Source organism: Balaenoptera ricei, chromosome 12 (assembly GCF_028023285.1).
Source record: "Balaenoptera ricei isolate mBalRic1 chromosome 12, mBalRic1.hap2, whole genome shotgun sequence".
Classification (NCBI taxonomy): Eukaryota; Metazoa; Chordata; class Mammalia; order Artiodactyla; family Balaenopteridae; genus Balaenoptera; species Balaenoptera ricei.
Genome location: NC_082650.1, coordinates 72,819,021 through 72,845,632, shown reverse-complemented (window position 1 = coordinate 72,845,632; position 26,612 = coordinate 72,819,021). Strand labels below are relative to the sequence as shown.

Sequence of the window (26,612 nt, the reverse complement as noted above, 5' to 3'; positions counted from 1 at the left end):
ACACATTGTAGAGAACCAGGAAGTCTTCTGGCCAGGCAAAGCAGCAAAGGGAACATGGAATGGTACACTTTGGATTTTGTGACTAAGATCCCTGGTAATAAGACGGAGCTCCTATCTGATGGTTACGTGACATCGGCCTTTTGGAGTGAGAAAGGAAGTTGGGGTATGCCGCTACGGATAAATATGACATTCAGATATAAAAGTGCAGCGTTTGTCTTCCTAGAATGTTTCTGTTCAGGGCCTCCTGGCAAATGCATACATATTTTCAAAATGTAGCTAAAATACTATTTCCTCAATGAAGTCCTTTCAAATTCCAAGTAGCAATGCCCTCCCTCATCCCTGTGCTTCCATACCACCTTCTATATATCTCTTTTAAAACATTTATCATATCATATTGAAAAGACCATATTGAAGTTTTCAATTTAGTTTATTTAATTTTTTCAGTAATACATTCACATGATTCCAGAATGAGAAATGCCATGGTCATACCTTTGTCTCCCACCTACCCTTTTCCCTCCTGTGCACAGATGCAGGTAACCATGTTATTGTGTATCCTTCCAAATCATCTTTACGCATGTACAAGCAAACTGAACATATAGTCGTATTTTCCTAACTTTTTATCCAAAGGGTTTCATATTGTGTCACTATACCTATTAAGATGATGGTCAACAGGTATTTGTTAAATGAATGAGTATACTAGTAAGACAGGGTTTGTTTGTTGGTTGGTTTGCTTGTTTTTTAGCTTTCCTCATCCCAGGGGATCCTTCTGTGGCTCCACTTAGAAGAGGTAAACTAGATTGGGGTCACAATTAAAAATTGTCGTCAGCCCTCTTACCAAAGAAGAGTTGAGTGCTGATAGATCACAGCTCCAGCCTTCTAAAGGACTCTGACCTTTCCAGAAAGGCTCTGATCAGAGTAATGCAGTCTAACCAATATTATAAGAAGATGCACATTTTCTTGGCCATGGAGCCAACCAAATGATGGAATTAGTTATCAAGACAGAATGTTAGATTTCTTGTTAGAGAGGAAAGTATCTCATGTGCCCAGAGTAACTCTGATGTAAATGTGCTTAACAGTAAAAAAAAAATAGCCTCTCTTATTTCTGTAACTCAGTTTTCAAAAAGAGTTGCAAAAGTACACTAGTGGAGTTTTAAAGATATTTTAGATCATTTAGGTAGATGTTCTCTTCCTACTGATACTTCTTGAATTAAAGAAAAAAAGACTCAGAAAAAAATGAATAACTTAGCAGGATCCATAAAATTCTGACAGGTTCAAATCAATTCACATCAGACAGGAAGTAATCATATGAGATGACATATTTTTTCCCTAGAAACAAATTCCCTGGGGACAAGTTTTCAAAATCTGTGAGCCTCTTAGATAAAAACAAGTTGTTTTACATGATAAATGAGATACATCAAACTGCCAACTATGTTGTACACTGAAACTAGGTTTAATTTACTTACATTACTGTGAGTTTGCTATTTGTTCTAAGATATTGTTAAAACAAATGATCACAACTGCAGTAGCAAAGACAGATGAAATTGTATGAAAGTAAGTCAGCAAGCAGGGACATCAGTGATCCCTTGCAAACTAATGACTAGATTTTCATCTGGCAGTTGAAAAACAAAGCTCATTTTGAGGCATAATTTAAATGGTTTTTAGGTCCTGTGTCTTTTCAGAAAGTATTATCTCTCACAATGGCATGTTAAGAAAAATGGCGCTTAGTTTCAGGGGAGATGAATTTTAATCTTGGCTTTGCTGCTAAAGAGCTGTGGGGTTCATTCAAGTCCTGACCTCTGATTTTCAGCCTTAAATGAGGGGAGCGGATGATAATTTGGTGTATGTTGTTAAGATCCCTTTCAGCTATGAACTTATTTCGGTAAAAAGGGGAAAATAAAAAGAATGGTTATCTGACCTCCTTAATCATGGGTATTTTATGGCATGTGAGTGAAGAGGTAGTAATTATGGGATCTCTGGTTGATTGAAAATCAGAACAAAAAAAATTTGAAAGCTTTGATATACGTACTTTGGTTTCTTTTTCTACAAAACAAGATGATGTCACCTTAACAAGTAATGTCTATCAATTTAGTTTACTACTTGAATATTTTGTGTTAGCTTGGCATTCTTTTTTTTTTTTTTTTAAACTCTGGCAACTTGCTGAGGGTTTTATTTTGACATATGGTTATAAAACTTGTGGTGATCAAAATATAATATAGATTTGTGAGCTGGCTGCCATCCTGAAAGAAAACACTCATTAAATTTTTTTCTGGCTTGTATCCCTAATGACTGATTGCACTGATATACAAGTGAAAGTCTTAACATATTTTCAGCATTTTGGCCATTTAAATTTGGAGTAATAATAATCATTTTAACTGCTCACTTAGATAGGAAAGATAATAAGGTGTCTTTCTTTGGGTTAATATGTATGTTTCATATATAAAGTGTAATCTAATAAACTTTGGATAGTTTTGACTAATTCAGAATACGATGACCAGGACAAAACTTGGGTCTTTATGTGATTTCTAAAGAAATTAACCAAGATATTAGAACAAAAATGTCCAAAGAAGGAGGAAAAGTCCCAGTGAAATGGGAGACAAACGCCTGCAGAAATGGCCTGCAGTCTTCAGAGATGAAATTTCTTACTTAACGCATAGGCCATCTGTTTATCAGCCTTATTTCTCTCCTCAGGCCTCGGAAGAAAGCCCTTCAAGAAGAGGGCTGTTATATTTAACTCAATAATATTAACCGATCTTCTCTCTGATGTTACAATATTCTTACCTAACGTTTTTTCTAAACCACTGTACAGACTATAATGAGGAAAAGAAACTCTTAAACGGTCAGTCATGTACATTTATAGTAAAAAATGAATCATATTCACATGACTGTGTACAATATTGCCTCACAGAATTTTTTGGGGTATTTAGATATTTTTTATGCAAAGGATGTGTTTACTTGCCTAAGCTTAGAGGATTTGGCAGAGAACTTTGTAGATCCCTTATTGAAGCCCTCCTTTTTTTTAATCTTTATATATTGATGTTTTTATTTTATAGGATAGATTTTTTCACGAGTGTAATTACTGTTTACATTCTTTATATATATATATCTTTATTGGAGTATAATTGCTTTACAGTGTTATTAGTTTCTGCTGTACAACAAAGTGAATCAGCCATATGCATACATATATCTCCCCATATGCCCTCCCTCTTGAGCCTCCCTCCCACCCTCCCTTTCCCACCCCTCTAGGGGGTCACAAAGCATCGAACAGCCCTGACTCTTACCATAGTCCCTTCTATAACATCCCTGAACATGTGTTCATCTGCCCTCAGCTTGAATACTCATGGTGACTAGGAGTTCCACCCTCAGAGGCCAGGCTGAACGGGTCCCTCCCTCAAGCACGGGGCGCTCTTCCAGTGTCTACACAGATGCTGAGTAGCCAGCCTATTAATCTCCCCTCCTCTGGGCTCGGCGGCTCTGGCTTCCTCGGCCGTTCAGTATGACTTGGAATTATGACTGACACTGCCACTAACCCCCCAAAAAAGTTTGGTATGGCACGAAATGCACGGGGCTACTCTGACTGAACCGTATTACTAATGTATGTTTAAAAATTGGGTTTTTTTCCTCCCTGTTCGCACAAGAAAGTTATAAAAATTCAGCTAATAAGCTGGATTGCCAGATGAATTACCTTTTCTTTTTTAACTAGAAAAGATTGTCTTATTGTAGACTACTTTATGCAATTTGTGATGTAACACCTGAAGTTGTTTGTCTGATAGTATCACTGATAGTATCTTTGGAGCTCTTCCGTGTTCTCAGAGTTTTCGAAAACAACGAGAAAACCAGAGCCTTGAAAGTGCGATGTTGAGGACTTCCCTGGTGGCGCAGTGGTTAAGAATCCGCCTGCCGTTGCAGGGGACACTGGTCCCGGGAAGATCCCACATGCCGCAGAGCAACTAAGCCCATGATCCGCAACTACTGAGCCTGTGCTCTAGAGCTCATGAGCCACAGCTACTGAAGCCTATGTGCCTAGAGCCCGTGCTCCGCAACAAGAGAAGCCACCGCAATGAGAAGCCCACGCACCACAACGAAGAGTAGCCCCCGCTCGCCACAACTAGAGAAAGCCCACGTGCAGCAACGAAGACCCAATGCAGCCAAAAATAAATTAGAAATTAAATCTTTAAAAAAAATAAAAATAAAAATAAAATTTGATGCTGGGGCACATCCACAAGAATGTCTAAAATGAAAAAAGACAGAATACCACGTGTCAGCAAGGTGGTGGAGCAACAGGCCTCCCACACACTTCTGGTAGAAAGTGTAAATTGGTATGACCACTTTGGAAAACTGTTTAGCAGTATTTACTAAAGCTAAACATATACATGTCCTATATACCTACCAGAAATGTAGATGGATGTTCTTTAAGAATGTATATGTACATGTACAAGAACATTTATAACAGCACTATACGTAATAGCTAAAAACTGCCCAAATGTCCATCAACAGGAGAATGAATAGATTCTGGTATATGGTATGTTCATACAGTGTAGTAATACTCAGTAATAAAAAGGAACAAACTACTGATGCATTCAGCATCCTGGATAAAATCTCAGAAAGCTCCAGACCTGATTTATTGTTTACTATTAATCATGGTGATTTGACATTAACTGAAACGTCTGTAGAGCTGGACCAAAAAAGCCAGACCAAAAGAGAACATATTTTATGATTCCATTTTTTATAAAGGCCAAATGCAGGCAAAAACTAATCATGATGTTAAAAGAAGAGTGGTTACCCTTGGGGGAGGGGCGCTGAGTGGAAGGGGGCACAGGGAGGTGCTGGCTACAAGAGTATGTTTTACTTATGAAAATCCAATGAGTAGTACATTTATGACTTGTGTCCTTTTATAATATTTCAATAAGAAGTTTACTGAAAAGATGGGGGGAAAAAAGAAAAATGCTACATAGATGAACTGTAGCTATTTTGTTTGTTTTTCTTTGTGAAGGCATGCTTCCCAAGAGCCAAGTGACAGATCCACTTGCCAAAGAAGGGCCTAGTTCTCCAAGGTATGCATTCTTGTTTTACTTTTTTAAAGCTTAATCAGTTCGACACCAAAATATACACATTAAAAAAATGGCTCTAAGTTTGATTTATTGCTTATTATATTAATTATGCTTCTTTGACACAAGAACTGTAGTGCCTCATTTATCAGGCATTGTTGGAGAATGAGCTGTTCCATAAATATGAATTTTTAACATAACTGAAGTTTAACCCATTTTAAACACCACAACTTTAAAAAAGAACTATTCAGAACTATTTTTTCTGATTATAAAATATACATTCATGGTAGAAAACTTGGAAAATACAGAGAAATACAAAAGAAAGTGATAAAATCAGTCGTAATCCCATCAACCCTAGATATAGACTCTTAATATTTGGTTTATTCCACACAGTTTATTCATGTCATACCTATTTCCATACTATTCTATTTTGATAATACGGTGTTACAGTATGTTCGATGATCAATTTCCTATGTCATGAAAGATTCTGCAAAAGCATTTTTTGTCTGTATTCTATCATATGATGGAAATTGATCATAGAATATCCATAATTTATTCAACTATTCTATTTTTTGTGTGTCTAGTTTGCTTTATCAGTTTTTAATGGAAATCCTTCAAAATGTATTGTACCCTGTCTTAGTAAATTAAGCAATCCATGTATATTTTTGTTAATGATATTTCAGATGCCCTTAGGGTTATGTGTGTTATTTGTAGTCTTTCTCTTACCACCTTTCCCCCTACTGTGAATCTATAACAGCAGCTTCCGGCTCTACTTGCTATACCTATTAAATTATTTCATATTTAATTTTAAGTTAAGGGCCTCAGGATACCTCCTAGCATTCACATTGGGGGCCTGTATACAGGTAGTAAGTGCAAAAACAGAATCAATTTGATCAATAGCTATTACAAAACCGAAGACTTAGTTTTTCCTTAAGTTTTTACGGTTGACCATTAAACATCCTTGGTGAGTTAATTTCTTGCGGAGTAATAATATATTTGTGACAGGGAGGAGTGAAGGTAATAAGCATGTCGATTTTGTCATGCTCCTTCAGAAAACATGTTGTGTTATTGCTCTGATAAAAGGAATTTTAGATGTGTAACCTTTATAAAAAGTGCCTTGTCAAGGATGTTGTTTGTTTTTATCCAAGTTGGAATACATGGAAGTATAAGTATTTTAAATTGAGAAATAATTGCTTTATTATTTATTTCATGGTAACACCACTGATTATTTAGAAAAAAAACTTTACCTAGAGAAATATATTTCTCACTGTAGATTTTGAACTATATGTTTTAAATCGTGTATTTATTGTGTCATAGTTTATATTTTTAAATTGTATATATTTTAAAATTATATATTTAATGATTTAATATATGTTACTGCACATGATTATTTATTCTTTTTAAAATATTTTACAGCTATGACTGGTTCCAAACAGACGCTTTAGTCACCATTGTCATATATACTAAACAGAAAGTAAACACATTTTGAAGATCAGAAAAAACAAAAAAGTAAATAACAAATGTTAGCTATGCGCAGGTGTACTTTTCTAAGAGCTCTTCTTGTATTAACTTACAGCAACTCTGTGAGGTAGATCCTTTCGTTACCCCTATTTTACAGATGAGGAAACAGAAATTAAGTAATTTACCCGAAGTCACACGGTAAGCGGCAGATCTAGCGTTTTGAACCCAGGCAGGCTGGCTTCGTAGTATATGCTCTTAACAACCACGCCGTAGCATCTTAGGGAAAAAACAGACTAGGAAGAAGCATATTTTATGTGCTCTTCTGTGATTTTTTTTTGTTTGTTTTTAAACATGGATAACAGCAGTGAGAGTCCCAGTTTAACTTCACCATACGAACTAATTTCCTGCACTTAAATTGGAATTCAAGAGACAGGAGAGACTGTACTCCTGGAGCTTAGTATGTTTAAGCCACTAACGGGGTTCAGTTAATGCCCTCTGAAAACTAAAATTAAGGAGTTAATTCATTCACTAAGTATTTATTGAACCCCTGCTTCACTTGCAACACCATCGTAGAATTCAGGAATTTAATGATGGGCCAGATTCATAGAGACTGAACTCTCACCAGGCTTACAGTCCAGCTGGGAAAGCAGATAAATAAGCAGGCAACTTACAACATCTCCAGACACATCCTCCAGCAACTGGCAAGGTTCCCACACTTGAGGAACTGTGGAGATTTAAAGACAAGTTCTGGCAGCTAGGAATTTCTGAGAATTCATGCTACTTCTGTAGTAGCAGAACCACATCTGAGCTGGTGAGTTCCTCCTACTCCTGCAGCAGGATTTGCTGGCTCCGCAGGAGTGACCAGCCTCTGCCTGAAAGAGCCAAGAGGCCCAGAAAGGCACTGCTTGTCCCGCCTTCCACTCCCTCTTTGTATTGTCTCCTAACCAAGCAGTCCTGAACCAAGAGGACAGGGCCTGGCGAGGTTGGGGTCTGTGTGCTCTCATTGGTAATATCAGTGAAGCACAGAGGATGGATGATTAAGGGAAGGGGGAAGGTTTCTACGTGGAATAATGTATTCAGTGTATGGTGTAAACGATAGGCACCAAAATAACATGCACCAAAGCTACGTAGAAATTAGAGACATCTAAAAATTTGTTAGTGAATTTATTATTATTATTATTTTTTTGATAAGCTGAGCTTAAGAGGTTGTGTTATTTGCGCAGTGTCACATAATAGTGGAAAGATAAAAATGAACACAAATATCTTGGCTTCTTGTCTGATTCTAATTTTTTTTCCAAATTATTTACCCAACAAATATTTGAGCACCTACTTGGTGCTGAGCAATATTCTGAAGACAATATTCTGCCCCTTACACTTAGAGCTTAAAGACGAGTGTGTATGGTAGACATTAAGCATAGACAAATGCATAGTTAAAATTGTGATATATGCTTTGAAGGAGAAGAACTGGGTTGTATGAGAGAGCAAAAAACAGGAATAATGTGTATTTAGCTTGTGGGTTCTGTAAATAAGTACCATATGAACTTCCACTGATCAGCTTAAAAGTATAGTAATAGGAGTTTGGTGAAAAGTTTACTTTTTAATCTTTCGCTTTTCGATTTCCGTTTAAGGATATCAGTTTAGACTCAGTAACAGCTGATCATTGGGATGATTCCTTTAGAGCAGAAACAGTTATCAAGGATTATTCATATCTTATACATATTGGTAAGTACCTTATTCTGTATTAATGGAAACAACTTTTGTTTCCTTTAGGTATAGTAGTTACTGGTGTAGAGTCTCGGTACCTATAATATTTTATGTGCCATTGTCATTTTGGTTTGTCATTTTTGATCTTTTTTTTTCTGTTATTTCTTTATACTAAGGAAAGTGCTAGCAAATGGCAGTACAACCTCACTTTTCCCAAGTTTAAACAATTAGGTGCGATCATAATCAATAATCATATGAAATACTTGTTGGCCCAGCTTTGTAAGACTCTGTAACTTAATACCTACAAATAAATCTCCGGAGGCCTGCCTGTCATGTGCTCCCACTGAGTAGACATCACCAGGCGCTGTTCTATCGGCCTGTCTCTTGCCAGCCGCAAGGTTATACTGTACCCCTCAGCTGCCTGTCCCTTCATGGGCAAAGACCTACCATACAGTTCACTTCTGTCTGTTTTGAGAGGTTACAGATCTATCAGAAAGAAATCAGGACTAAAATCTAGAATCAAGGTAGCAGATTCTTAATCCATTTCTCACCCATAATGACTCTAGGAGTTCATCCTTTTCTCCTTTAAAGAAGATAATGTTATTCTAGTTAGAAAGTAGAAATGAAACAAACCAAAACAGCAAGAAGAAAACTGTATTTTAAGCACACATTCTTATGTAAAGAATGTTTCATTTACTTTTGCAAAACGGAGACTGAAATTCTCCAGGCCTCAGATGACTCGAGATTCAGCTCATGGCTTTACCATATTAATGAAGGACCCTTAGTCCTGAATTTGATTGGAGTTGATAAATGTATTTTCTTTCTTATTTTCCCCCCATTCATTAATCAACCTCAAATCTTAAACATTTCTTCTAGAAATACATGCTACCCTATTTTTTGCTAGCATAAGATCTAATATGTATTGTCTCTTAGGGAGAGTTTTAATCAAAAACTCAGATGTCTGGAAAAGTATACATTATTCATTAGCTCTGTCATGATTTTTCTTTAAGGAAGACCTCTGTGTCAGCATTTATTATGTTTCAAATACTTTATGGCTAGTTCTGTTCACACTGTAGCTAACTGTATCTTGCACACATATAAAAAACAAACAAAAAGTCCACAGTCAAAAATGTGAAACTCCTGGTTGCTAATATTAGATCAGAAGGACTAAAATAATGCAGAATTTTAAGTTCCACATAACTATATTAACACAGTGAACTTTAGAGCAGATGTTTGTAAAAATACTTCTTGCATCACCCCCTTCTGGAATGTAAGTTCCATAAGAGCAGGGATTTTTCTCTTTTACTAACTGTGATAACTGTAACACCTGGAAAGTGCATAACACGCATAGATGCCCAATAATTTTCTTTTTCAATAACTGAATGAATATTCAACTTAGGGAACAGTAAGAAAGGAAACGCTGAGCTAGACCCAGTCCCGGCCTGTATTCACACACGCACGTGCACACCCTGGAGTATGTGTGTTTCACGTGCTATCTCTCCCTGCCTTGCTCCCTTCTTGGTTTGTAGCATTGTCAATCTGGGACTATCCTTGCACCAGTGTGGGTTATCCACCTGTAGGCAATTGAGTATTTACTCCTTAATTAATAGGGAGAGAAATGGAAAAATTGAAGATACATATTTAAGTAATTTGTCTCAAAATACTGTACACAGTATTTTGGTTGTGTTCAGTTTCTTTCTTTTGATTTCTCAGGATATGTTTGAGAGATTTGAAATGGTGCATGAAAGAACCATTTAAATGATCTTATATGGTGTTTGTAGACCATAGGAACTGAAGTTGGATCTTAACTGAAATTTTTTTTTCTCCAGCCCTAAGTCATGAGATTCAGGAAGATTTTTCTGGTAAGCTACCAAAAATAATTTATCTATGTACATATACACACACACATATACATACACACACACACGGGGGGGCGGTGGACAGCATTTGTCTTATTATTCATTTGTATATTTTCATGTTGCAGACAAGGACATGATGTTTTCTATATAAGCAAATACATTAATTTTTAAATGTACTCTTTTCCCTCTGGTTTCAGTTCCCCCCATGCCTTTTTTCTTTCCCCTTTTTCATCTCATCTCTTTGCCCTTTCCTTTTCCTCTCCTTAGAAAAAAAATTCCTGTCCCCATTCTTCCTTCCGGCCCTACTCCTGACATGCAGCTTGTAGAAGTATGCTTGACCGGACCAGACAAATTTTTCTTAGGTGTATATATTCAAATATTTAATATTGACAGAGCACATTAAATTATGAATATTTCTGCATGTAAATACACAATGTGGATTTTACACAGCTGTTTAGCAATAGAAGACTCATCAGAGAATGGTGGTTTCTTGTTTTTTGTGTTTTTCTTTAGCTTTATTGAAATATAGTTGACCAAATTACAATATATTTAAAGATTTAAAGTGTACAACGTTATGATTTGATAAAGGTATATGCTGTGAAAAGATTCACACAAATTAATTAACACATCCATCACCTCACATATTTACCTTTGTGTGTGTGTGTGTATGCGTATGAACACAAGTTCTGTTGTCTTAGCAAATTTCAATTATACAAGACAGTGTCATCAACTGTTGTCACCATGTTATACATTAGATCCTCAGACCTTATTCATCTTGTAGCTAAAAGTTTGTACCCTTTTATCAAGCTCTCTCTATTCCCCCCTTCCCCTGCCCCAACTCCTGGCACTATTTTGCTACTCTCTGTTTCTATGAGTGTGACTTTTCTTTTTTTAATTCCACATATAAGTGATACCATGCACTATTTGTCTTCTCTGTCTTATTTATTTCACTTAATATAATGCCCTCTAGATTTATCATACGTCATTGCAAGTGACAGGATTTCCTTCCTTTTTTAGGGCTGAATAATATTCCATTCTATATTCATATATACATGTGGTTTCTTGTTTAAAAGTACTGTCAGAGTACCTTACACTGGTTCTATACCTTCCCTTTTCTTTATACCATAGTAAGTTCTATAAATTGTATAAATTAGGCTCTTTAAAGTCAAGGACTTCTTATGTTTGTTAAGCTTCAAATCACTGCTCATTGAATTGAATTTATTTGATTAATTTGTGTTTAAAAGTTGTTAAATTGCTACTGAATTTTGTGTTTACAATGAGGAAGGACAGATTGTTTCTAAAGACAAAAAGAAATATACTTTAGATCCTTAAAAGCCAATCAATTCATAAAATTTAATCAATTTTAAAAGTTTATTTTATTATTGTACTCATGTATTCTAAACTATTTTAAACATTCGAAAGTAAAAAGAGAATCTAAAAGATTTTTAATTATCAAAGATTGACATGCACTTTATTGGGATTCATTCTCCTGAAGCTTTTTCTATGTTTCTTAGGCTCAATATTGGTTTACTGAATTCACTCATAAGAACCCCTCAGATCCCAAGAAATGTTAAAAGAGTATAAATTAAATTTGCTTTTGTGGATCCATTCAATGGCTAATTTGTATATTTAAGTTTTTGTTTTTTTAAGCTATGTGTTAATTAGTTGCCATGGCTCTATTTGAGCTTGTATGAAAACTAGCATTATGTATTAGTTTGGCCCTTGATAAATTAATTTCAAAGAAGTTAATCTGAATCTAACATAAACTGGATTTAACACCATATAAGGCATAAACAATTTTGATGAACATGTACACAAAATTTTATTTATCTCACAAATGCTCAGTGTCATTCATATCTGATTGGGACATTTGGGTTGTTTGAGAAAGATTGGTTTAAAAGTAAAACCTTATATTTAGTATCAATGAATACAAATGGAATTTATCTTCTTTTCAGTGCGAGTTGTTGAGAATGTGGGAAAAATAGAGATTGTCCTGAAGAAAAAAGAGAATACTTCTTGGAAATGCCTTGGTCATCCCCTGGAGAATCATAATTCACTTATTCCAAAGAAAGATACAGGTAGGCTGTGCTATTATTTTGAGTCCTGGATTAATGAAAATGTTGTGTCAGTGGCTCAGTTGTATCAGAGTTTGGAAGGCCACTTGCAGTGAGCCAAAGGGTCCTTGTATCTCTCTCTAAGGAGCTGAAAACAGACATTGTGTCTGTAATCCTCCTTTTGTTTTTAAGCAGAAATTAAATTTCTGACTCTGCTATCTAATGTTTAGACATAACAAAGGTCATTAGGTAATGATACCTAAATGGAGAAACCCACTCAAACTCTTGTGCAACCATTCACTCCTTGAGGTTTTTTTTTTTTATAAAAGGTGCAAAAACAAGTTAAGTTTATGCCTTGTAGGCACATCTAGATTTTTTCTGTTAGAGAAGGCACATTTACTGTCTCTCTGCTTACCTAAACCAGTTTCTGAGTTTATTCCTAAAGGATGATACCATTCATTTCCTTCCTTTCTTTATTTTTTAAAGCTTTTTATGTAACTATAACATTTATAGGCAAAGGTGCATATTACAAGTGTTCTACTTGATGAATTTCCACAAAGTGAACGCACTCCATATTTTCTCTTTGGAAACTGGTAGGATTTGCCTCTTCCAAGTGTTTTGAAATTTCACGGTTTGAATTTCACGGTTTGATATGCCTCTTCCAAGTGTTTTGAAAGTTCACGGTTTGAACTTCTGTGCCGAATGTTCATCCTTTTTGCTAATATTTCCATTATGGAAACTTAAGACCCTCGGGCCTGGGGAATACTGATATTTCTTCCCTCCATGGTCTGTTCTTACTTTCTAGAAATAGTCTTACTTTAAGCCTTCTTAACCAGTTCTCTAATTATCTTGTCTTTTCTCTCTCATTTTCAATTTTGTCCTTTTCTTCTACTTTTTGAGAGATTTCTTCAGCTGTGTCTTCCAGCTCTGCTGTTGTGTTACTCATTTCTACTCTCATATTTTTAACTTTGGAGAACTCTTGATTTTTGTTCCTTTGTTTTAGCATCCTATTTTCTATCTTCTCTTCTTAAGAATTATAGTGTTTGAGATTTTTTGTCTCCCTGTGTAGCCTGTATTCCTACAGTTTGTTTATTTTGGTCTGTCTTTCATATTAGATGCTTTCTTTGAATGTCTGCTGATCCTTGACCATCTGCTCGTACTTCAGGGTGGAACTCTAAAAGCTGATTGGAAACTCTGTGCATGTGGGTGTGGCTTGTTGACAGTAATATTTACTATGTGGCTGGATGGTTTCTTCGGGAAAAGTCTGATGCCAGTATTTTGTCAGAGTCTCTAGGGTAAACAGTTTTCTACCTCGCATCCAGCATTTCAGAAGTTATATGGGAAAAGAAGGCTGGGATATCTGTAAATTTAATTTCCTTTTTTTTTTTTTTTTTTTGCCTAGTATACTATATTAGTCTACTAAGGCTTCTGTGAAAAAGTACCACAGACTTGGTGGGCTAACAACAGAAAATTATTTTCTCACAGGCTGAAGGCTGAAAGTCTGAGACTAAGGTGCTGGCAGGGTTGACTTCTCCTGAGGCCCCTCCTTGGCTTACAGATGGCTGTGTTCACATGGTCTTCCGTCTGTGTGTGTCTGTGTCCCTATTGCCTCTTCTTATAAGGACATCAGTCACATCGGATTGGGGACCACCCTAATGACCTCATTTTAACTTACTTTTTAAAATACACTGTCTCCAAATATAGTCACTTTCTGGGGTACTGGGGGTTATGACTTTAACGTTGAAAATTGAGGGGGACACAGTTCAGCCTACAACATATACCTAGTCTAGAGACCCTTTGTTTTGCCCTCTACAGAGAGAGCAAAATTCTGATACTTTGCCAGAATAGGAGAGAATCAGTCATGTGGCCGTGTGAAGTAGGGGAGGACTTCAGAAAGCGGGTGAGGTGGCATCTAGGCTTCTTAAATGAACTTTCTTCCAGAAAGTGGTTTTAGCTCTGCCTTCACTCTGATTCTAGAGATACTTGGTCCTGCCAGTTTCTGAGCCTCAAAGGGATCTCATATTACAGATGGGTTGATTCTTGGCTTTTTGTTTGTCTAGCTTAGGATGTAGCTTTACGGAGTCTACTGAGTCAGTTACCAGTCGTCTCTTTGCTTTGTCAGCTCCCAAACTTCTGTTGCTTTTTTATTTCTGTTCTTATTGTCCTTGCAGGCTAGGCCTTAAAAAAACAACCACACACACAGAAAAAAAACCATCTTTGCTGTTATTTTAGGGAGGGGTTAGAAGAAACCAACTGCATGTATTCAGTTTAGCATCTTTAAATATTTAAAATTATAAAAATATATTTGTGGATAGTATTTTTATTTTCAGAGAAGTATCACGTAGCTGTATTTTGAGTACATACTGTGTGTAGAAGGCTATTTTAGGTATTGTGGTATGAAACAAATAAAAGGCATCAGAAATTATTTTCCCAGGCGGAAGAAAGAACATACACAAACATGAGACTGAAGAATACTTGTATCAAGAAACAGGCCAGTAAGAGCAAGTTACATAGTGCAAACTTGAATGTATTCTAAGGTTACCTTACGTGAACAAACAGATGCAGGTATATTTGACCTTAAATGACTCTCCATGAATGAAGGAGGTGAAGATCAAGCAATATTTTGAAAGTGGCTTTAAAAAAAACCCAAAAAACTATAAAGGGCTTTCCAGGTATCATTACTGGGTACTTATTGTGCCAGAACTTTTGCAGGTGGTAGAGAAAGAAAATGTAAGCCATATGTGGGAAAGTTCAAATAGAGTCATTTTCCCAGAGCAGGAGGTCTCAATTGTGTGGTATAAGGTAGGGAGAGAGAACATAGAGGAATAACTGAGTGATGTAGCAGATCAGAAGAGAATAGGTAAAAGACAGTGAAAATGAAAAGAGATATTATTAAAGTGAAATCTGTTGCCCTGAAATTATCCGACTCTCTAGTGATTAGAAAATCATAGCAAACCAGATAAAAGCTAAGTCCTAGAAATAAATGACACTGAGAACCCAGACTGACCTCCATTTGGAAATAGAATGAACATTGCTCAAGTATTCTTTTCTATAATTTCCTGAAGCTTTCCATGAACTCTTTCATCCCTGCCATAGATTTTGGCTTGAGTCATGAACCACCATAGTTTGCTTTAGCTTTCTTGTCTGAAATTAGAGCCATGCATGTATTTTTCAGTGAATTAGATTTTCCACTTTGGAAAATGACTCAGAGTTTAGGGGATTTTTTTTTTAATTTGTTTGACAGAATTAGCATAGATAATTTCTTCTTTGTCCTTTCTCTTCCTTAAATCATGACAAAAACTATAGGTTATTTTCCACACTAGCAAAGCTGAATACTTACATATCAGAGTATTATTATTAACTTGCTGTCAGTAGCTTCAAATGTTCAGTCTATCACGTGGCTCCTTGGTCTTCAAGGAGGTTTTCATGCTGGCTTCCTCTTACTGAAATTTCTTAGTTTAAAAATTTAAGTTTGAAAATAAGCATGTAAGTTGAAGACTTAATGCACTACCTTTTCATGTCAAATCTAGAATTTACTTACACAAAAGATTCAAACATAGCAAAGAACATAATCAGAGAAGAGAAACTACTTTGTTTTTACCTTTAATCCAGCTGTAATTGTTAGTAAATTAAATTATATGACTAGAACCAAACTACCATTTGTAACTTGGGCGCTTCCAATTATTTTCTTCTTCCCAAAGATGAATAAATGAAGATTATGAGTGAGTAGTTGTGTGTGTGTGTGTGTGTGTGTGTGTGTGTGTGTGTGGTGCCTAACGAACTTGTGTCTATTAAGAGTCAGAAACTAATAGATAATTGGATTGCTATTCCTGTATCCAACCTAAAGTTTATTTTAATTGTGATTGCCTTTAATATGGGAACTTAGATCACCAGACAAAGGCAGTTATACAGATTTGCCAACAAACAACTCAGTAAATGAATATTGGGATACAAAATTATAAACAAGATTTTAAAAAATTGTGTCATAATTGTGATATGTCAGCAGCTGTTTATAAACCTCTAGGTTAAATATATATAGAATCTATAACTGTCTTTATAATTCAAGTTGAACTGTATGAAATCACTGATACTTATTTTTTAACCTAAAAAAATGGCAGTTTCTCATTATTTGAACTATACTTTCGTCAGGGCTTCCTAACTGCTAACACCACACGCGCGCGCGTGCACACACACTGAAGTGCTGTCTGTACGTGTAAATGTGCTTGTCAGCACTCTGTGAGCAGTCACTTAATTGAGGCTTTCTGTGGAGCCTGTGATTCTGCAGGCAAGCTGTTCGCTGCCATAGTGAATAACAGCTCTCGTTGCAGGTGTAGAAAGAACCACCCTCACCCCTCCCCTCCCCTTCCTTGCCTGTGCATCCATGTTTCTTTGCTGCCTAAAACAAGCATTCAGAATGACTGGAAAAGAAAAAAAAATATTGTGGATAGCAAATAGAAACTTCACTGTGCTTTGTTCTCTTAAATTGTCTGCTTGGCCCAGCAGGTGTAAAGTCGTTGCTTGCACAGTAACTGTAAGATGCTTTGGCATTTTGCTGTCTTCTTCTTATTTCTAGCAGAATGGCCTGAATAAGAAGAAACACAGAATAGATGGGGCAGGCTGCAAATGAGTAAGAAATTATTTACTATATTAAAAGATAGAATAGAAGAAGTTTAAAAACTTAGAATTCAGGCAGTTCAGGCACTTCAGTGTATAATGTTGGCTGAATTATTAGTTATGGAACTGAGGAAAAGTGATAAGCACAGAAATGTTCAAATCTAGTGACAACCTTGCTAAATGATGTGGACCCCATTGTCTAAGGGCCCCATTGAATCTAGTCTTGGAGAAAGAGCTTCCTTTCTCCTAAATTAATGCTAATATTTAACTCTATAAAATCCTCACTTTGAAAGAAGGATTCAGCTCACATCAGTCTAGGTGAGGTAGTAAAAGACCTGAATACACTTTAGGTATATATATATTTTTTTAAATAATTTTTTATGTCTTTTTTAATTAATTAATTTATTTAATTTATTTATATTTGGCTGCATTGGGTCTTCGTTGCTGCGTGCGGGCTTTCTCTAGTTGCGGCGAGCGGGGACCACTCTTCGTTGAGGTGTGCAGGCTTCTCATTGCGGTGGCTTCTCTTGTTGCGGAATGTGGGCTCTAGGCACGCGGGCTTCAGTAGTTGTGGCATGCGGGCTCACTAGTTGTGGCTCGCGGGCTCTAGAGCGCAGGCTCAGTGGTTGTGGCGCATGGGCTTAGTTGCTCCGCGGCATGTGGGATCTTCCCGGACCAGGGCTCAAACCCGTGGCCCCTGCATTGGCAGGTGGATTCCTAACCACTGTGCCACCAGGGAAGCCCACTTTAGGTATATTTTTAACAGTAATAGTTAAAACAGAAAGGATCCTATGCTTTATTGTCAATTTACTAATACTGCTTCATTAGGTTTTACCCCAGTATACGGAAAAATGTGTGCCCATACACGTTTATCATCCTAGTGTTTGAAGCTGTGTTATGAACGTATTCTTATTCATATATTCAAGAGTGGTTTGGGTGAGGATGATAAAACTATACTACTAGAGGTTAAGTGGAAGTTTTACCAAAGTTAATGAAAAGGCTGAATAATTTTCAAAAACAGCAAAATAAATGCAATTATATAATACTTTTAAAAGTATATAATAACTAAAACTTTGTTGTTTCTTCAGCATAGGAAGGTATTCTAGTGACTTCATGGGTTTGAGTTATTTTATCCATAGTCAAAAATGTTAGATATTTGTACAGTTCTTGAAAATAGTTTGTTCTCAAGTGTTCTGCAGACCTCTGCTCTACCAACTGAGCTATTGAAGGCTCCGCTTGTTCTCAGGTGTTCTGACCATCATCCCTGCACACAAGTTCATTGCTCATCAAGGTCACTGTCTTGGCAGAAACAGACAGCCAGCGAGGCTAAATCAGGCTGACCCCGGCTGTATGAGCTGTGACAGATTCTGTAAAGGAAAAACTCAGATTTTTCTTTCCTGTGTAGGAAAAAAACTCACTTCCTCCCTACTCTCTTTCTCTCCTATGTGTCTCCTTTACTGTTCACACAGAACGCTTCACTTCTGACACTTCTGGTCCCAAATACCTGGAGATTTTCCTCCACAGCAAGCAGTTCTTTGCAGTACCAGCTGGTGTCTTACAAGTTAACTCAATTCTGACACTGTCTACCTGGAGACACCATCGGATCCCACAGGTTAAGGGCTCAGTCCCACATGATCCCTTCCCCCGTCCCCCAACACACACACACTTCAGACGCCAGTGGCAAGCCCAGGTTACCACCTGTCCTTCTGACCAACTGGCTATAGGTGGGAGGTTCTTCCCTGGGCTTGATTAATTTGCTAGAGTAGATCACATATGATAAATGATACAGATGAATATCCAGACCGAAGAGATGCAGAGGGTGAGAGAAGGTCTGGGAGGGTCCTGAGCACAGGAATGTCTGTCCGTGGGGAGTTGAGGTCTGTCACCCTCCCAGTGTTGATGTGTTTGCCCACCTGGAAGCTCTTTAAACCCCCTGCTATTGGGATTTTATGGAGGTTCCTCACGTAGGCATGATCAGTTATTAACTTCATTTCCAGCCCCTCTCCCCTCTCCAGAGGGTGGGACGTGGGGCTGGAAATTCCAAACTTCTATCATAGCTGAGTCTTTCTGGTGACCGGCGCTCATCCAGGAGCCCACCCAGAGTCACCTCATGAGAACAAAAATGTTCCTGGTTCTCTTATTACTTAGGAATTTACAAGGGTATTAGGAATCCCGTGTTAGAGATGAGGGTCAAAGACAAATACAGTGGTTCCCCCCTTATTTGTGGTGTTCCTTTCTGAGGTTTCACTTACCGCAGTCAATCGTGGTCCAGAAATATTAAATGAAAAATTCCAGAAATAAACAATTCATAAGTTTTAAATTGTGCACCGTTCTGAGTAGTGTGATGAAATCTCAAGGCGTCCCGCTGGGGACGTGAATCATCCCTTTGTCCAGCGCATCCCACCCATTAGTCACTTGGTAGCCGTCCGGGTTATCAGATCAGCTCTCGCGGGATCACAGTGCTTGTGTTGAGGTCACCCTTATTTTACTTAGTAATGGCCCCAAAGCGCAAGGGAAGTGATGCTGGCAATTCCAGTATGCCAAAGAGAAACCGTAAAGTGCTTCCTTTAAGTGAAAGGGTGAAAGTTCTTGTCTTAACAAGGAAAGGAAAAAAAAAAAAAATCAAATTATGAGGTTGCTAAGATCTACCATGAGAACAAATCTTCTCTGTGAAATTGTGAAGAAGGAAAAAGGAATCCGTGCTAGTTTTGCTGTTGTACTTTAAACTGCGAAAGTTACTGCCACAGTTCGTGATAAGTACTTAGTTAAGATGAAAACGGCATTAAGTTCGTACAGTAAGATATTTTGAGGGAGACAGACCACATTCACATAACTTTTATTATGGTATATTGTTATAATTGTTCTATTTTTTTATCAGTTATTGTTGTTAATCTCTTACTGTGCCTAATTTATAAATTACAACTGTATAATATGTACATATATATAGGAAAAACCCAGAAGTTTCAGGCATCCATTGGGGGCCTTGGGATACATCCCCCATGGATAAGGGGGAACCTACTGTATAAAGAACAAGAGCTGCTCCTAGTGTTCTTATCACTTAGGTTATTATAAGAGTTTTAGGAACTCTGTGCCAGGAACCGGGGGCAGAGGCCAATATAAAGATTTTCTCTTATCTCACAGCCCAGCCCCTGGTCTCTGGCCGTGAACCATTTATATCAAATGATACACAGCTAAGGAGAAACCGGTGCTTTACTAGAATCTCATTCAGTCATTAATAACTCTCCAGTCCATCACCACATCATATGAAAAATGTCTCACAGGGCAAGGCCCCTCAAGTGTGCAGCCTTTCTATTCAACCTTGATAGGTTCCAGAAACAGGAGTGGTCGCAGCAACATATGTCTTCACCCTTTCAGGCATCTGATAAAATTGAGCTAAGAGACAATATCATGTCTTGCTCTGAGCCTCTTCCAAGGTGTTAATGTAATATTGGATTTCCCTCCTTACATAACCCAGATTCTAAATGGAATGTCTATTGAATGGAATGGCTGTAGGTTGTGGGTTTTTCTGCATGGACATATCTAGGTATGTGTATCAGTATATTTTTAAGTATTGTAGATGTTAGTATTGATGTTTGGGGTTATTTATTTTCCATTGGAGCATTTTTTAAGTGTGTAGTTCCACTAACTGCTTGCCCTATGTTGGTTCAGGAAGATCTTAGAGGAAGAGATGAGTAAAGGTAGATTGCAAATTAGGAGGTAAGTAAATCATACAGGTTTCCCCACTATCCAAAAGTAGAGCATTCCTGTGGAATCTTTCATAAGTGGAAATGGTGTAAAGGGAAAAAGCAGTTACCCTAGGACACATCTAGCTCACGGATGCACAAGGTAAACTGAGACAAAGCGCAGATGCTCACAGGCACAGTTCAAAGTTATGGCGGCTTGATGCTGAGATGCTGAGTGTAGTTCCCGGGGAAGGAGCTTGGGGTGCCACTCTCTCTGCTCGGGGTGCACGCTGCCTCCGTAACAGCTCACTGCAAAACAAACGCTGAATGCTATTTTCCCTTTTCACCATTTTTCATAAAAGTGAAAATCCTCTTTGGATTTCTTTCAGTTAGGAAAAACAGGTACTAATGTAGATTTTTCATAAAAGATAAGTGGCGTAAAGGGAAATTTCGGAAAGCGGGGGACACCTGTATTTAGGTAATTGAAAGTAGTAAAGAGTGCTAAGAAAACCTGTGGTTGACCAGAACGGTAGGAATCGTGGATGTTGAAGAAGAGATGTACCTGGGATGGATGGTGACTTGCTGAACTGGTTCCTTAATTTGGACACTAAATAGTTAGTAGGGAGTTGTAAAGGGTGGAGGGATAATCTATAAACATTTATGCTTGAACTGATGTGGTTAAAATAAGGGGGAAGATGCTAAAGAACGATGTACTGTTCTAGAACGATGATTCTCAAACTTTTTGAACAAGGCCTATGAGTTGGGGCGAGAAACTCTCATAACTTGTTGCCTCATCCCACATCTTCTCAAGCGACTCCGTGATCTTGGGCAAGTTGTTTAACTTCTGTAAGCCCCTGCTTCCAGCAGGGAAAATGAGAGTGGATAGGTGCTTTAAAAGTGTGCTAGGGGGTAATTCCAGTGGTTAGGATTCTGCGCTTCCACTGCAGCGGGTACAGGTTCCATTCCTGGTGTGGGAACTGAGGTCCCGCATGCCATGTAGCATGGCCAGAAAAACAAAAAGTGTACTAGGAGCAAGAAGGAGCTGCAGGACAGGTTGAGGGCAATATGGACTCCCAGTCCAGTGCTCTCTTTCACGTCTCTCTCCCACTGAGCTTTGTCTTTATTTTAGCCTGTGAAAGTCTACTCTTTAGAAGGAAAGCTATAGTTTCTTTTCAACAAGAAGAAAAAAGGATACCCAAATTATCATATTATCCCCAGCATTTCAGTGTTACGCTGAATGTCTCAATATTATATGTATGTTATTAAAAGAAGTTAATGTGGGATTAACAGATACACACTACTGTATATAAAATAGGTAAACAACAAGGACCTCTACTACATAGCATAGGGAAATATATTCAATATCTTGTAATAACCTATAATGGAAAAGAACCTGTAAAAGAATGTGTTTGTGTGTGTGTGTGTGTGTGTGTGTGTATGTGTGTGTGTATATATATAATATATATATATATATATATATATATATATATATATATATATATAAAACTGAATCACTTTGCTGTACACCTGAAACATTGAAGATCAACTATACTTCAATAAAAAAATAAAGATTAAAAAAAAGAAGTGAGGTTTCTGGGCAGACAGTTTTCTGTCTTATGTTTTTGTTTCACCAACTCATATTTATTTTCAGTTTCTCATTTTCTTGTATAATTATGCTTATAAAACCAAAACCCTGACACTTCAATACAGGCATTATCCAGACTGAAGTCGTCAGTGCAGCCGCTTTATACTCCTTTTCCGCCATTTTTCAGGTCCATGCCTGTGATACTTCTCTCCTCAGTGCAACTGAAAGACGAAAACATTCTTAAATTTTTCTTAAGACTTTTAGAACCTATTGTTAGCACATTCTTGTGAAATTATGGCAGTTTTATTATTTTATTAGTAAGATGTTGAAATTATCTCAGTGGTGTTAAATAGCCGGAATACTGTGTTAATTCTCTAACAAGGAAAGCCAGTCAATCACTGGAACCCAGAGTTTCCTTGTGTTTTAAGTATAGTCAAAGAGGTGCATACTTACTCTAGCAAATCCTTTCTGGTAAAGGCTAGAGGTGAAATTGTCAGGAGGGGCACCTGCCCTGGACTCCGTGCTTGGAGGAAAATACAAGGGCTCTCCTCCAGCCGCACTGCTCCCACAGGATGAGTGTGTAAGATGAAGAATTATCCACCTGGAGTTCAGGCTCTTTCCTTCACCACTGCCCTCCAGGTATCTGGAACCCCAGAATTCCCTGCCCAAATGGCCCCAAAACCGCTTCTGTCCAAGAAGTGGCCAAGGCTGTTTATGGAGAGAGCAAGTAGATGAGCCTTAACATATGGGCTGGTGCGCCCACACCTGCACAAGGCTCCACTCAGGGTCAGACAGTGGGGCTGAGAAGAGGGGGGTCAGGCCATAGGCAGTCAAGGGGGTGCAGCTCTCATCCCTCCACCATCTTCCTGCGTGGAACTCTGAGGAGTTCAAGAATCCTGAATTCGAACCTAGCCTTCTAGGACATTATGAAAGTATATTTCAAGGTACAGCGTAGAACATATTTTATTTAGCAGTTATTTGTCTGATTTATAACTTTCACGTATTTAGACATATAGATGGGGGTCTCATATTGTATTACCACTCTGGGTCCCAGGAAGGTCTAGAGGAAGGGATAAGGAGATCATTTGAACCTTCATTTCTTCTTGGGGGTGAGCCTAGGTCCTTTGACCCTTCGTTGGTCCAGTACTGGATTAGGCGTTCCGGGATAACTCTGGGACGGTACCCTTAGCTGTAATCTGGTCTAAGCTTTGCCCTGGCAACGATGCACTCTTAAGTTTATGTGCATACCGAGCTACCATGGTGATAGATGGAAAGATTTAGTGACCAGGGTCTTTGGGAGCAAGAGGGACAAGGGAAGAAGAGAACTGGATGAAACTGTGGCCAAAATGATTTCTTAGGATTCTATGTGAATTTTAGTTTTCCACTAACCATTGATTATTCGATGTAGGACCTTCACATCCTAAGGTCTGGAGTAAATCTTTCTGCCCCTACTTAAATATTTTTAGGTTAAAAAAAAAGAGCATAATTAGGATAATAAGATGCTTTATTAGGATTAATTCCTGACATCTCTGTAAATGCTGTTTTACAAAAGAGAGGAAATTATGAAACAAAGTCTACTCTGGCATGCTGTTTACATCCGAAAGAAAATTTACAAGTGAAAATGTTCATGCTTTCAGAACTTCTATAACAAGATCTTCCAATCCAAGTGGTATTATTTTTCTCTGTATACAAATAATATTTCCTGAGCTTAGGGTATTAATTTCAAATATTTCCCATATTTATAGAAATACTTGATTCCTTTTGTTTACTTGTATTTTAGTACCACAAACTTGGCATCTTCAGTTTTTCACTTAAACTAATTTTCCAGATAATCAGAACTTACACCCTTAAACCTAAGTTTATTTTTTGTTTTAATCATTTTTTGACCATTGAAATGTTCTATAATTCATATACATATGAATTTTGTTTGTGTATATATAATTCACATATACAGGGACACAAGAATGTATATTTTTCCTGCCTTTATCAAAGAAATATTTCTAAGTTACTGAATAGTGCTGGTATTGTTAAACCTTAAATATTTGAGTTTCAGGACTTTTCCATTCTGTAAGAAAAGAATTTAGAATGAGCTTTGTTGATTATCAAATATCTTTCACATCTACAATTTAATTATATAGCTGTTATAGGCTTAAAGGATGGAATTATTTTAAAAAGTACATTTAAGAAGAAATAAACTAGACTTTAATTTCTTAGACTATAATGGTTTTAACATGCTATACCAACAGATATGAGAAAATAACACTCATTTTATAGAGCTTATTTTTCAAATTACAGAAGTACTTACAGGTTTTAGAAAATGGATATCATAGGAAACAAAATGGAAAAAACTAACACTATAAGATTTTCAAAATACTGATGAATTTTTAAAATGTCATAGGCCTGTTAGTGAAACTCAAGCTCACTAAAGAGCAAAGCAGAGCCTGTGTTTTCGCGTGGTAGGTCTGAGAGTGCTTCTTATTTAATTTATTCATCACTAAGAGAAGACGAATCACTTTCTAGGTTTGTACTACAGAAAGTGCCAGTTAATTTCCAAGGAAGATGTGACTCATGATACGAAGCTTTTCTGCTTGATGCTGCCACCAAGCATACATCTTCAGGTGCCAACGGGGCAACATGTTTACTTCAAGCTAACTATTACAGGTAAGGCAAGCAGAGGCTTTGCGGAAACATTTTCTTCTTTTATAAGCAGTTCGGAATCAGTAGTAATCTCTCGAGGAAGCGCCCATTTAGGTTATAAATAAAATGTTTCTGGGCAGCTAGACTTAGTGATAGCCAGATTCTAGGTTTGTGGATGCAGTGATCCTACATGTGGGAACTATAGCTGTGCTGCATCACTGTATGAACAAAGAAGTTATCACTCGTCACAGAGGTAGTGCCACCAGCACTGTAATTTATTACTAACAAAGCCTTAGAGGAAAGAGGTGAGGGAGCACACAGATGGTCTTCCGTGAAGACAACTGCCAGAAACACACACTAACGTCTCTTATTTAGCCACTTAACAGGTTTGTCATTTAGGAAGTTGAATTTATAAACCTGAAAATGAGTGGATGATTATAAATGATTTCCTTGCATGTGCCACTAGTATAAGAAGCTCTGTAAACATATTCCTTACTGTGTAAATTCTTTTTCCCTCATTTTCATCCTAAAATTACCTCATTTACTTGTTTTAAATACCTTTCTTACTGATGTCTAACATCTTCTTAGTCTTTTGAAACTGCAGAAGATAACACTCCTAGCCTTTCCAGCAATCAGCCTCACAGACTACCAGCCAGGATTTGGTGAATATGGTCTATTATGACGGCACTGTTCAGTTTTTCTCTCCATCATCACTAATGCCACGTTATCATTCAATAGCTGGTATCTCCCCCAGTGTGGTTATTGTCAATGTCTTAGAATTTACACATAGATTAATTTTTGTATATGTGATGGAACCATGTATAAAATTTTGGTCTTTCAAGTATGTGGTGACTCCTCTTTCTTTGGAATTTGGCTAGCTAAAATATGACTTCTTATTAATTTTACCCTGTTTTTTATTATTATATTCTTATAGTTGGATTAACATTCTTTTCAGTTACCAAAGTAATATATAAAATATTAAATTGTTAAAACAATTTGAAATATATAAAGTAAAAAGTGAAATTCTTCCCTTCCTGGAACTCAAATGATCCCACTGGCCATCGGTATCCATTGTTAAAAATTTGGTGTATGGGGACTTCCCTGGTGGTCCAGTGGTTAAGACTGCGTGCTTCCACTTCAGGGGGCACGGGTTTGATCCCTGATCGGAGAAAGAACTAAGATCCCGCATGCCATGTGGTGAGGCCAAAAATAAAAAATAAATAAAATAAAATAAAATATTTTAAAAATTTGTTGTATAATTAAAATTATTATGTAAGTACCTTCTTGCATCTCTGTGTAAACTTTTAATGCCATTTTTGTTGTGGCCTATTACAAAGCTTACATGCTGATGGTGTAGATGGTTGTCTAAGTTTATTAACATAAAACCCCATCACCTTATGCCACGCTTAATAAAAACAGATTATTTATATTATGGGTAGATTACTGATTTGTTAAAATTATCTCAGCACACATAGGTTTAGGGTATATATACATGTACTACATACATATAGAACATAGAATTAAGTTCACATTAAGTGTATAGTTTTAAATATATGCTGATAGCATCATAAAGTTTGTATGCTTCATCTTCATTTAGATTTTCAGATTTGAATTTCTTTGTTGTGACTTTTTCCAGGTACTGAAATTGTGAAGCCATATACACCTGTATCTGATCCCTTATTCTCAGAGCTCAAGGAACCAGTTCTTCCCAACAATAAATACATCTACTTTTTGATCAAAATCTACCCTGCTGGACTCTTCACGCCAGAGCTTGATCATCTTCAGATTGGTTAGTATATATTTTTTTAACCTAGATTGTGTTCTGGATTGGATCACAAGTTATACTTTCTTTTAGTTATTTCCCTGTGGGAGTCTGTCAAATATTTTAAACTCATCATGTCTGCAACCAAAGTCGTGTTCTCTTAGTCCCACCAACCTATCCTTGCTTTCATATTCCTCATCTGTTATTT

General features: G+C 37.1%; 1 protein-coding gene across 1 annotated transcript in view; it reads left to right on the top strand.

The window, feature by feature from the left end:
- The window catches only part of LOC132376110 (cytochrome b5 reductase 4-like), a 42,567-nt gene that overhangs the window by 1,442 nt on the left and 14,513 nt on the right, over positions 1 to 26,612 (top strand). Inside the window, exons 2-10 of the mRNA XM_059941640.1 lie at positions 467 to 533; positions 2,807 to 2,836; positions 4,991 to 5,051; positions 6,462 to 6,519; positions 8,135 to 8,228; positions 10,040 to 10,072; positions 12,025 to 12,147; positions 24,526 to 24,666; positions 26,279 to 26,431. Coding sequence (XP_059797623.1) covers positions 467 to 533; positions 2,807 to 2,836; positions 4,991 to 5,051; positions 6,462 to 6,519; positions 8,135 to 8,228; positions 10,040 to 10,072; positions 12,025 to 12,147; positions 24,526 to 24,666; positions 26,279 to 26,431 — 760 coding nt within the window. The remainder of the gene's footprint in view (positions 1 to 466; positions 534 to 2,806; positions 2,837 to 4,990; positions 5,052 to 6,461; positions 6,520 to 8,134; positions 8,229 to 10,039; positions 10,073 to 12,024; positions 12,148 to 24,525; positions 24,667 to 26,278; positions 26,432 to 26,612) is intronic.